Below are 12,485 nucleotides of genomic sequence, written 5' to 3'. Positions count from 1 at the left end.
AGGAAGATGCTTTTAAACTTGAGCCTGCCTTACTAAATCAAAACCAGAAAGAATGTTTGGAAAAACTGTTGTTCCTCGAGTGTCACGAATGGAAGCAACGATGGAATGAAGATAGAGATGTCAAGCAATCCGTCAAATGGCTACATGTGCAGTGTATGCATAAACACAGAAGCTGCTACCCTGGGTGACTCACCCAGAATTCTGGGAGGAATTTACCAATGGTAGGATCAGTACACATGCTGAAGAGGAGGAAGAGGAAATGATTTGATAAGGGAGGCTCAGTCTTGGTGTGGGAGAAGTTACATTTTCTGTTCTATGAGGGTGGGATGGGAGGCTCTTTACCATAAAAGGAAGGATAGGCAAAAGCCCCATAGAGACATTTCAGTATAAGGCCTGGACCTATCACCAAGACTGCCACGTGCGTCAAAGCAAATGTCAAAGTAAAACCGCTGCCAGGACAAGAGATACCAAAGCCTGAAAAGAAGCAAAGATGTTTCTGCTCTCCATCTGAATGGGGCTGCCCTCCATTCACATGGTGGTGGGTAAGTCAGCACAGCCACACAGAAGCATCCTGATGGTGGATGGGCAGGCTCAGAGAAAGCAGGCTGCCCCACCCCATGTTGACTCGGCATGCACCAAAAGCTTCGTTCTGCCTTCTGCATATTACTTACTCCTTCAGAGTGAGGGAGTTCCCCGTTGCTTTGGCCAGAGGAATACAAATTGACATATTCACCCTCACCAGCATCCTCACTGGCGTTTTCACTCTATGGGAGACAGGATGAAAGGAAAGACACACGTGTTGGAGCCCAGCAGCAGCCTCTCAAGTCCAGCGTGAGTAGCCAACAGAGCAGATCCTGACTCTCTCAACTACCTCCTTCCTTAAAGAGAAAGTGTATTTCTGCTCACGTCTTCTGGGTCACATGGCAGAGACCCCAGCCCCACCTCTGGCCTCTGCACTAGTGTTGCCATAAATGTAAACATCCTCCTGACTACTCTCAGAGAGATGACAAAGAGGGACCTCTGGAAGGGTCCTAAGGCAGCAAGGAGAAGGTGGCAGAGGGAAGCAGCAGTCCCCCAGTGCAGCTGGAGAAGATGTCGATGTGGAAAGAGAAGGTCTGACAACAGAACCCAGATGTGTATGTGAACCATTCAGCACAAGGAAAAGTCAGGCCCGGATTTTCTCTCCACCCCTTCTACTAACAGCAGCAGGGTCCCCCCTACCATGCTGACTCACATGGCAGTTTAAGGGAACCAAGGCGACTGGCCTTAAAGGTTCTCGAGTCCCTCCCTGCAGCTGAGTAAGGAACTGGCTTGCACGGCCCTCACTTCCCAAGGTGGACACAACTTAAAGGAAAACGTGATCGTCTAGAAACAGAACCAGAATCCAAGCTAAACTTTCTTTAACATATAACAACATCCGCTGGTTACTTGCCTCTAAATGATGACCTTGTGATGTCTGAGACACAATGGAAAGAGCCACATCCCCCCTGCCCCCAGTCTTTCCAGTCTTCTCACACCTTCAATCACAACTCTTCAATCTGGCGATCTTTCTGTGCCTCAAACAAGGTACTCCATCGCCAGACTTCATACATTTTCTCTGGCTAGAATGTTCTCCCTCCTCATTTCCACCTTCTTTAAGTCACATCTCCTACAGGAAGCCTCTCCCAACCCCTCTTAATTCTAGGGCCTTCCCTCTTCTAATTACTTCTTATATATAGTTTGCACATACTCATCTGCTTGTTGTCTCCCCCACCCCCACTAGACTGTGAGCTCCTTGAGGGCAGGGACTGTTCTTTATCTGTACAAATGCAATCAAAATTATCCATTTTATACCTAACTTTGCCCACTATCTCTGGTTTATTCATAAACTGTTCACCTATCCATAAGTCTGATAAGTAACATGGTCCATGTTCTTCTAATTTTCTTGTAATATCTCTCTTTATATCTAGGTCACATATCCATTTTGACCTTATCTTGGTAAATGGTGTAGGATACTGGCCTACGCCCAGTTTCTCCCATATTGCTTTCCAGTTTCCCCAATAATTTTTAACCAAATAATGAATTCTTATCCCAAAATCTCAAGTCTTTACATTTGTCAAATACAAGGTTATATATACATTTGCTCCTACAAATTGTATGTCTACTCTGTTCCACTGATCTACCTTTCTATTTCTTAGCTAATACCAAATAGTTTTGATAATTACTGCCTTATAATATAGTTTAAGATCTGGTACTACTAAACCTTCTCCCTTTGCTCCCCCCCCCCATTATTTCCTTTGATAGTCTTGACTTTTTGTTCTTCCAAATCAATTTTATTATTTTTTCTAATTCAGTAAAATAATTTTTTTGTAATTTAATTGGAATGGCACTGAATATATAAATTAGTTTCGGTCAAGTTGTCATTTTTACTATATTGGCCCTGCCTACTCATGAACAACTCTTATCTTTTGCCTCTCTGTATCCCCAGCACTTAGCACAGTGCCTGGCAAATAGTAGGTGCTTAATAATTTCATTTGACTAACTGACTTGATGTGAACCTTGTTACATAAAACTGAACGTCAGACTTAAGTGCAGACATTGTGCTTCCACATTGTCAATGTTATTTCACAATCTCATGGAATGTTAGGGTCAGAAAGGACTTCAGAGAATACAGAAATCTAATCCAACCCCTTCATCTTACAAGTTAGGAAACTGCAATTCAAAGACAGTGAGGTGACTTTCCCAAGGTCACACTGCCAGCAAAAGGATCTGCTACTTCAAGTCACCTCACTCCCAAGATAAGTGACCTCTGTGCTACAACCACACCTTCCTACCTGAAATCTCAATCTCTTTCTCTGTCTGTCTCTCTCTTACTCACAATCACACACACACACACACACACACACACACACACACACACACAAAATCTAGTTTTGCTGTTTCACTATCACATAAACTCCTGATTTTATTGTTACTAGAACAAGGAAGGGAAGGGATAGTATTTTGGAAAAACAAAATAATGCTCTAAAAATTTCACAGTCCTATGGGAAGTTGCATTTTTTTTTTAAGTCTCACCGAAGGCGTCTGGAGAGAATCAGTGAAAGAGGTTTCAGAAGGAAGGTAGACAGAATTCCCATTCAAGTTGTTCTCCTGAGAACAGGAATTGGGCCCATCCACAGTGCTGGGAGGCAGGCTGGCTGTGGTTGGCACCACTAGGTCAGAGCTCTGAGAATGGTGGACAGGTGGGAAATGTGGAGAGGAAGAGGAGGTAGACGAGAGGAAAGGTGGAACAGAAGCTTGGTTGTGAGGCATGAAGTCCTGGGAGTAGGACCTAAACACAGACTTATACTAAAGGAAGCAAGTGGGACACACACACACAGACACAGACACAGACACACACATGCACGAATGAAAGGGAGAAAAGACAGACAAAAGAAAAAGTAATTAGATTAACCGCAGCTGAGCAGCTAGCTTTATAGCAACGCTATTTTTTTAAAAAGACTATCAGAATAGGAAGCTAAACACAACACCATTTCTACCTTTTTTTTTTTTAAATTAAGGTCCCCGCTCTGACTCACAACTCTTCATTGGATAAGACATAACACACAAACTTTCCATAAAAGGCTTGAGCTGCCAGACCCACACTATACCTTTGTTGAGAAATTTTCCATTTTAGGGACACAGAGGATTTAGCTGCTAAACATTTCAAGGAAATCTAAGCCTCAGGAAGAGGGCAAATAAAGCTTTTATTAGAAAATGCTCAGTCGTGTAATCATTCTGACTTGTCAGCCAGAAACCTTGGGTTCAAATTCAGGATCTGATGACAGTCACTGTGTCATCTTCAGTACCTCTACTTCCTTTGCTCCTTCTTCAAGGCCTCAGTTTCATTTTATCCTTCATGGCTTTATTTTGTTGTTAGTGTAACTTGTAAGCCATCGCCAGCCTTCTGAGAAGCAGGCAAGGTATAAAAGCTTAATGACAAGCCCCAGGCACGTGGCTACCAAAACACATGCTTGGAGAGTCTCTGTGGGTGCCCACTCCAACTTTAAAAAGAATTTCTAAGTGAACTACCCTTATAGTTATCTCGGTTACTCAGCAGATGAATAAATAAATGAATGGATGCGGGTGTAAGGAGGAGGCATGCTGTAGTAGACAGGATCCTAGCCCACAAGAAGAAGGCTCTGTATACTTGAAGGCTGATGAATGGAGGTAGTACTACAGTTTACTTGGAACAACAAATCTGGGGTCCCCTTTACTTGGGCAATGGTTGCAGCACTATCTCTTCTGTTGAGAATCTACTGCTAATGATTCCCTTTTCCTCTGGAATGAAGAACTGCTGCTAGGTGGGCTGGTGGATAGAATGATAAGGGTGAGGAAGACCTGAGTTCAAATTCAGCTGCATACACTAAAATTGTATGACCCTAGACAAGTCACTTAACCTCTGTCTGTCTCAGTTCCCTCACTGTAACATGGGGATAACAGCATCAACCTCCCAGAGCTGCTGTGAGGATCAAATGAAATAATATTTGTACAGTGTGCAGCACAGTGCCTGGCACACAGGTACCTATTACAGGAGGGGTCTGTGCCTCTGGCCTAACTTCACTTATCTAGCTGGGACAGGAAGGAAGCAGCAGCAATTCATAGCGAAACTAAATGCAAATGGGACAGACAGCACACATTTCTCTTTTGCCTAATTCATTCCGATTTCTGTTCTCATGGAAAGGAGGGAGGAAGATGAAACTAGCTCCACAGCATTACCTGGGCCCCCAAAGCAAAGATGAGAACTAAAGGGGGTCAGGGTTGGAAGAGACCTCAGAGGTCATCTGGTCCAGGATGGAAGTGAGGCAGGGATGGAGCAGCTAGGTGGTGCAGTGGATAGAGCACTGGCCCTGGAGTTAGGAATACCTGAGTTCAAGTCTGATCTCAGACCAGACATTTGATACTTACTTGCTGTGTGACCCTGGGCAAGTCACTTAATCCCAAAAAAAGAAAAGAAAAGAAAGTGAGGCAGGGAAAAGGGAACATCACCCTTAACCTCTCCCAAATCTCACAAGCTGTCAGCCTTTGAAAAGCAAAACACTTAAATTCAACCAACCTTTATTAAACACCTACCATGTGTAAGGCCCTAAGCTCAACCCTTCCTGTGGACTGTTAGCATTGACTAAAAAGAAAAAAATCTCATAGATGGTACCCCATGCTTCCTCCTCAGGCTGTCTAACTAAGGTCTGGAGAGAACTCATCCTTTTAAACTCACAACCGACTCTATAGGGCTGTTGTGAGGAAAACACTTTACAAATATACTACATTTATAAATGGACACATAAATGCAAATTATTATTTTTTATCGTCTGTACCATTCTTAAGACTGGGCTGCCTGACAGTAAAGTATTTGCATATGCATCTAACACAGTGTACTTGATAAATGTTAGATGATAAAGGAATGGATGTAGGTATATCATCCGGAGCAGTTCAGAGTGATGGAAAGAACGCCATCCTTGGAGTCAGAAGACCCAGGTTCGAAACCTGATTCTGAACTCAACAGCTAAGTTAAGTCACTTAACATATGACTCTTCATTTTCTCATCTGTAAAATGGAGATAATATTCATGATATCAACCTGGCAGCCTTGATGTGAGGTACAAATGAGATAATGCTATATAAAATGGGGTTTTTTGCAACATTTAAAGTATAATATAAATGTCAGTTCTTATTGCCTCCCTGGCTACAGACTGTATGTCCCACACAAGCAGGAACTTTATTTCCCACAGTGCCTTGAACAGAGGTGTTCTCAGTAAATATTTATTAAATGAATAACAATGAATGCACCTTGTGGGCCCTTCATAAATGTTGCTGACCAACTATACTGACAGCTTTTATCTCTGTATTTACTTTCAGCTGCTTAGAATAAAGGCACCACTTACATGTTCTTCTCTCTGGCAGAGAAAGTTAAATCCCCAGTAAGTCATCATCCCTCAGGCTCAGCAGTTTGAGTCCCCTGGCCTCGTATCAGTTGGCATTTCATTGTCCTGCTCCTGCCACTCTTAGGCTTAAGCTCCTGGCTTGGGGTGGGGGTGGGGAAGACCGCTTTTGGGAAGAGAAGTGTGACGATGGCTAGACTACCTTCCCAACGACACGGCATCACAATACACTTTCATGCACTCTGCGCTCTAGCCCAACTGACCTGGGTCCTGTTCTGTACCTTCAAACAGGCCTCCCTCTTCACCTAGGATACATTCTCTTCGTAACTTTACCTGTAAGAACCATTTTTTTTCACCCCTAAAGGTATATCACAGGTACAACTATCTCCATGAAGCCTCCTCTGATTCCCTCCACCATCAAAAATAAGGTCCTTCCCCACATTCTTTTATTGTATCTTGTTTAGATCACTATTTTGCCCTTATACCATGTTTATCTATATATCTAATTTCCCATTATTAGATTAATAACAATACAAGCAGTTATCTACAGTGCTTTAAGGTTTGCAGAACAGTTGATATATATGATCTCACAACAAATAATGAAGTAGGTCCTTTTTTGGGGTCTGTGATTTCATTGGCAGAGGGAACCCCCAATGAAGAAACACCCTCTACCAATGTAGATCTGTAACCGTCCTGCAACTGAGAGCTCTAGAAAGTTGGCTGGGGGCACTGAGATGATAAAGAGACTTCACAAGGGTCATAAAGGTGGATTTGAACCCAGCTCTTCCTGACCCTGAGGCCAGCTCTCTTTTTGCTACATTTTCTAACTGTAGGGGCCTTGCTGGTTTTTATCTTGTGCCCTCAGGTTCCAACATGGTATCTGACATACATTATATATATGCATGTGTGGGATACACGTGTGTGTGTGTGTGTGTGTGTGTGTGTGTGTGTGTGTGTGTGTGTGTAGGAACAGAAGTGAGGCATTTCTGATTCTGTGTCATTTGGACAAAAGCTCCCAGCCAGCCCCTCCTTCCTTTCGAAGCTCAGCAGGCCTATAAGGAACCCTGGTATTCAAACTATGCAGTCATGCTGGGACAAGAGCCAAACACAAAAAATACCTTTGAAAAAAGGCAGGGGCTTGGTGATGGTGGTGAGGACCATCTCTAATTGCCACAAAGGTCCCTATTTCTGCTTCTTTGTGGCACATGGCAACACGTTGGCACAGCCTGCTGCCACCCCCACTTCAATCAGTGCCAGTCACTACTGATTCCCTATAGGAATCTTTTTCAAACTGCTGCAGGTCATCTTTACTCACAGGGGCAGGGAGGAAGGAGACACTGTCCATTCAATGGCCTCTCCACCAAATCACCGCCTGCAGTTTATTTTAGAGTCTAGGTGGTGCCAGCTTCTCAGCTTCAGACAGGCTGCAGCATTCTCTGCAGTGGGGAATTTTTATTTATAGCCAGAACAAGCTTGTTTGGGTTGAGGATTTTGTAACACTTCGAGATGCCTGTCTGCAGACAGGCATACTTCTACATAGTGTTTTAGAAAGGTGATGTGAAGTGTTAAGTGTGTGGTGTCTCTTGAAGAACACTGTTAGCATGGTTAACTAATCCTATAGTTACCATTTTACAACTGAAGAATCTTAGAATCAGAGATTTAGGGGGCCTTGAAACCATCTACTTCAATGTCCCTCTCCTTTTAAAAATTAAATTTTTTCAATTAACAAGTATTTATTTTTTTTTCTCCCACCCACATTCCTCTTCTCCCTCCCCACCTCCTACAAAGTAAAACAAAACTCTTGTAACAAATATGATAGTCAAGCAAAATAAACTGCCACGCTGGCCATGCCCAGAAATGTACGTCTGTCTTACTCTGCATCTTGAGTCCATTAGTTTTCTCTCAAGAGGTGGGTACCATGTACCATTATAGTGCCCTGGAATTTTAAGGTGGGGAAATGGCCAGAGGGGTTCTGCGACTTGTCCAAAGTTACACAGGTAGGAGGAAACCTTGGAGTCGGGTTGATTTGACCTCCTCCTCTTGAAGAGAGCGGACTGGAGGCCCAGAAAAGTTGGGTGAGTTGCCCATAAGTCATTCAGGTAGTGAGTAGTAGAAATAAGATATGAACCCAGGTCTCCTAACCCCAAATTCAGGACTTTTCCCCTCCAAACCACTTTTCTCTCCTTATAGACTCCTACTCTGCCTGCTGAATTCCCACCCTTTAGAGCATGATCAATATGCCTGCAGATCTACAGACAGAAGGAGCTTTGGAAACCATCTAGCCCAACCCTTTCACTTTACCAATTGGGAAACTGAGGCCCAAGAGGTTAGGTCATTTGCCCAAGATTAGAGGTGGGATCTGAACCCAAAACATTGCACTCGGGGGCCAGTAAGGACTCCAATGCCGTTGCTGCTAAGAAGGCTTCCTGACTCCCACCCACCAGTCGCATTCTTTCTTACACTTTCCAGGGCACTTTGTTGTTCATCTCTCTGAAGATCTTAAACAGCACCCTTTATTACAGTTACCTGGGCTTGTGCCTGACCTCTCTCCTAGACTGCCAGTTCCATGAGCCTAGGGACCTATAGCTTACCTGAACCTTATATTTCCCACAGCTCTGAACACGGTATTCTGTGCACACCAGAGTCACTTATCTGCTGAAAGCATGTGAGGAGCCAGGTCTGTAATGAAGCCCTATGTCTGCGTCCAGCACAGCGGGCCATTCATTCAACACAAGGCTCCAGTGAGAGCCCTTTGGGCTCTGGGCCACTTGCTTGGCTTTCTCTGCAAAAGAGGAAGGAGGAGGAGCCAGCCATGAGGAGTCTAAATTCACTGTTTCACTTGCTTGTGGGTCTCCTCGCCTCAGCAGCTGACTTGCAAAAGGATGCCTTACAGGAAGGCACTGTGCATTGTGATGCTGGGAGCACAGAAGAAAGCTGCAGATGAGGATTGAGAGATAATAGATACATCGATACAGATGCAGAAAAGGATGGAGGATGCAGTTAATTACAGTATATTATTTAGGCAGCTTTAATGGGTTGTGACCCAGCCAAACACTCCATAAATCATCAGAAATCACAGGCTACTGCAGCAAGTCACAAGCATGTATAACATCATCCCTGGGCTGCTCATTAAACATTCTGGATGGGGAGGAGGAGGAGGAGGATGAACACTTCTAAGAGTAAGTCGGTCAGTATTTGCCATTCTGAAACAAAGTCAGAGCCACAGACCTTCTTCGGGATGCTAGGATGTCCCAAGGTCACCCTTCATTTCCAAATGCCTGAGTGTAGACTGGAAGGAAACATACAAGCCCAAAGAGGGCCAATTCCAAACAATTTACAAAATGACACTTTCTCTATCAGCCTTGGTGGGAAAGGTGCCTTTGAGGACAGGCTGGGTGTTCTTTTGGCAAGGTGGAGGAGGAAGAAGAGTCTTAAATGAAAAGTTCAGTGTCCTCAACGTAATAGACATTCTGCCTCATTCTGCAAATTCCAAGAATACCAGGGAGATGGTCACAGAGGGCTGTCCGTCTGCCAGTAACTGAGAGACACAGCCATAGGTCACAGGACTTGGCATTAAACTGCCTTCCAGTTACTCAGAGAACTCAGTCTTTTGCAAGAGTGTTCCTGTGTGGGGCTTAACACGGCTCTTTGATCCAGCTAATGACAGGGGAAAGTGATAATGTAAATGAATGGATTTATTGATGTGATGGGGGGCTTGGGAAGGGCAAAAGCTGTTGGCGCTTGGTCACCTCTGTCCAGGGCAGGACAATGACCTCACTCATTCCAGAAACCACTTAGCAAAACAGATGAGTTCTCACTTTGGGGTCATAATGGGAATTTTTCAATTCAATTTTTATTGACCCAGCAGCAAAAACAGGATAACAAGACTGGATGTACCAAAGGGAAACTTGGCTTTTCTAGTCAGATTTGGGCTTGCTTTTTTGCAAGGAAAATATCGGTGGGAAAACACCCAACCAGCCACATTCTAGCACTGTTGTCAGTAATGATCTTTGGATCACATAACTCAACACTGGTACTAAGTCATTTTTGTCTTCAGAACAAGGCTTCTTTCAACTAGAGATACTCAATTCCTAAATAAATGTTGCTACTAATTTTATTTATTTTGGATGGAAGACTGAGCCTTTTAACAGCTGCATAGCAGCACCACATAAGGCCCCTAGGGGGTGGGGGAAGGGAGGAAAAAAGTTGGCACACTCTCTTAGGAGATGTCAGGCCAGTGTGTTTTTCCTGACTTATGGCTTTTATTCCTAACAAAGCAACTTAGAGCTCTTCTGGATAACATTCCCTGGAACTGAATTTGGGGAAATTCAAGGCAAATCTTCTCTTTCTTTGGTCTCAATTTAGTCTTTGCTCACAATAATAACAGCTCACAAAGGCTCACACTGAGCACTTAAAGGGTTACAAAACAGCTTATTTACAATAACCCTGTGAACTAATTAAACAAGAATTTTTTTTTTGGATCAGCCCTATGATCTCCATTGGTACAGGAAACTCAATGAAAATAAGTAATGTCATCCTGCTTTCACGGGAAGCAAAGGCTCAGAGGGTTTCTACAGTCACACAGACTAGTGTCAACAGATCCAAGATCTGAACCCAGGGCCCCTGACTCCATGTCAGGGCTCTCTCTACTATTCCCCACATGCGCAGGACTTAACAGATAAGCCATCTTTTTGGTATCCAAAGACACTCTCGTGGAAAGTAACCCATTCACTCTCATAAAGTGATCCCAGGGTGGTAGCATCAGAGACAGACTCTCAGGCTGGCTGGCTGGCCCATACAACTGTCTTTGTGTTGGTCAGTGGGCAGTGGTTTTCATTCGACTCGACCTTGTGAATTATTTGGTGAATGACGAGATGCTGGACTCTTGAAGGGCCTCAAACCTCACTGGGAAGAAATACAGGGGCAGTTCTCACACTTTATATATCAGCCTTAGTGTGTGTTCTGGTTTGAAATTTATTTGCATCATCTGAAAATTCTAAGCAAATATTTTCTTTGGAGTATTTTGAGTAGTGAGATGGAGGAGTGATAAGATTTTTAATAAGTTCCTTCTTAAACAAGATTTTCTTGCAATTTAAATCACAATACTAAAAAACAAAACAAACAAAAAAACCACCATTCCCCCACCTACAACTTTTTTTTACCAGTGGCTCCAAGGCTAATTAAAGTTTTTCCAAGTATATCTAGCATGTTGCTAGAGACCCAGCACATTGCCTGTGAAGTACTGACCTTAATATTATCAACTGCTTCCTGATAGCAACAGATTTAGTAGATGTTAGGAACAGACTCAGATTCAGTCCTAGAAATCTCATCATACTATTTTTAGAATGCTCTGATTTAAACAGCACGACTGGGGATCTAATTTATCCTGTAATTGGAACTCTATTTAGGGAAGGCAGACATGCTATGATGTTTCAAAATACAAAGGAAAGAAATGTCACTGTCCAAGTCCAACCCACAGATTTTTCTTTTCTTTATCCCTTTCCCTTAGAACATGGGGTAGTGAATAGAGCTTTGGTCTTGGAATCAGGAAGACCTGGGTTTGACTCTTGCCTTGGATGTTAGCTGTATGACTCTGATCAAGTCACTTAACTTTTTGAGCTTATCTGTAAAATTAGAAGAACTGGGTTCAATGATGACCTCTAAGGTCCCTTCCTGCTCTAAATTTATGATATGATTCTTCCAGATCTCAGTATTCATTTGTTTACTAGACTATATATGATTACTGTATGCAACATCATGCCAGCCCTGTGCTAGTTGGTGAGAAGGCTTTGGTTCTACTTTTGAGTCTGGTTTAGCCTCTCTATACCTTGGTTTCCCTCTCTGTAAAAAAAGAAAAAAAAAGGGAGTCAATGTGATCTCTATCTTATAAAGTCAGGGAAGATAAAAAAAGAATACTTATAGAAGAATTTTAAAATGTTATTCTTTTATAAGTTACCATACACTACTGCTTGTGAAATCCTCTACTGACAAGGTCTACTGGGTGTTTCAGAAACTAACAGACTCTCTTGAACTGGGTTTAAGGCAGACTGGTGTCATCTTGTCTTATATATACCACCTTCCTTTCAATGCTTGCAGGGCACTAATTTCTCCAAAATGATGTAAACAGATATTGATCAAAAACTCTGTGTCAGAGGGTAAGTGGTAGAAATTGAGGCCTGTACAATTCTCACCCTACAGTCAAGTGGATTTTGGTCCTCATGGAGGCCCAAAGGATTTTGTAACTCCTAACCCAAGGCTGGACTGTGACCCTCTTGCACCCCTCCTGGGACTTGGCAGTGGGGCCATCGGGCAGAATTCTGCTTTTATATGTTCATCAATGATTTGATATTCGCATTAAATTAAAATACCAAATAATTATTAATATCAAGTTAATTCATCAAGTCAACATTTTAAAAAAATTGTTAAGAGTCCATATCCTTCTCCTGAATTAGATGCTTCAAAGAACACTGGGCCGGAAGTAAAGAGGCCTAGGTTTCAGTACTGGCTTAACCATTAACTCTCTGTATGACTTTTGTCAAGTCATTTTCCCTTCCCCCAGCCTCTGTTTTCTCTTCTTAAGAGTGAAAAG

The 12,485-nt window shown here is 43.0% G+C and overlaps 1 protein-coding gene across 4 annotated transcripts in view; it reads right to left on the bottom strand.

Annotated features, from left to right (window-relative positions):
* Positions 1 to 12,485, bottom strand: part of RAPGEF1 (Rap guanine nucleotide exchange factor 1) — a 187,878-nt gene that overhangs the window by 31,535 nt on the left and 143,858 nt on the right. The window contains exons 13-14 of one of the 4 annotated variants that reach the window (XM_078149982.1): positions 3,055 to 3,327; positions 672 to 764 (exon numbers count right to left, since the gene is read on the bottom strand). The exons of the other annotated variants lie outside the window; for them this stretch is intronic. Coding sequence (XP_078006108.1) covers positions 672 to 764; positions 3,055 to 3,327 — 366 coding nt within the window. The remainder of the gene's footprint in view (positions 1 to 671; positions 765 to 3,054; positions 3,328 to 12,485) is intronic. 4 annotated transcript variants of the gene reach the window in all.

Source organism: Phascolarctos cinereus, unplaced genomic scaffold (assembly GCF_003287225.1).
Source record: "Phascolarctos cinereus isolate Bilbo 61053 unplaced genomic scaffold, phaCin_HiC Scaffold_2;HRSCAF=192, whole genome shotgun sequence".
NCBI classification, from domain to species: Eukaryota; Metazoa; Chordata; class Mammalia; order Diprotodontia; family Phascolarctidae; genus Phascolarctos; species Phascolarctos cinereus.
The sequence above is the reverse complement of the archived record's forward strand: the minus strand, read 5'-3'. Positions and strand labels throughout refer to the sequence as shown.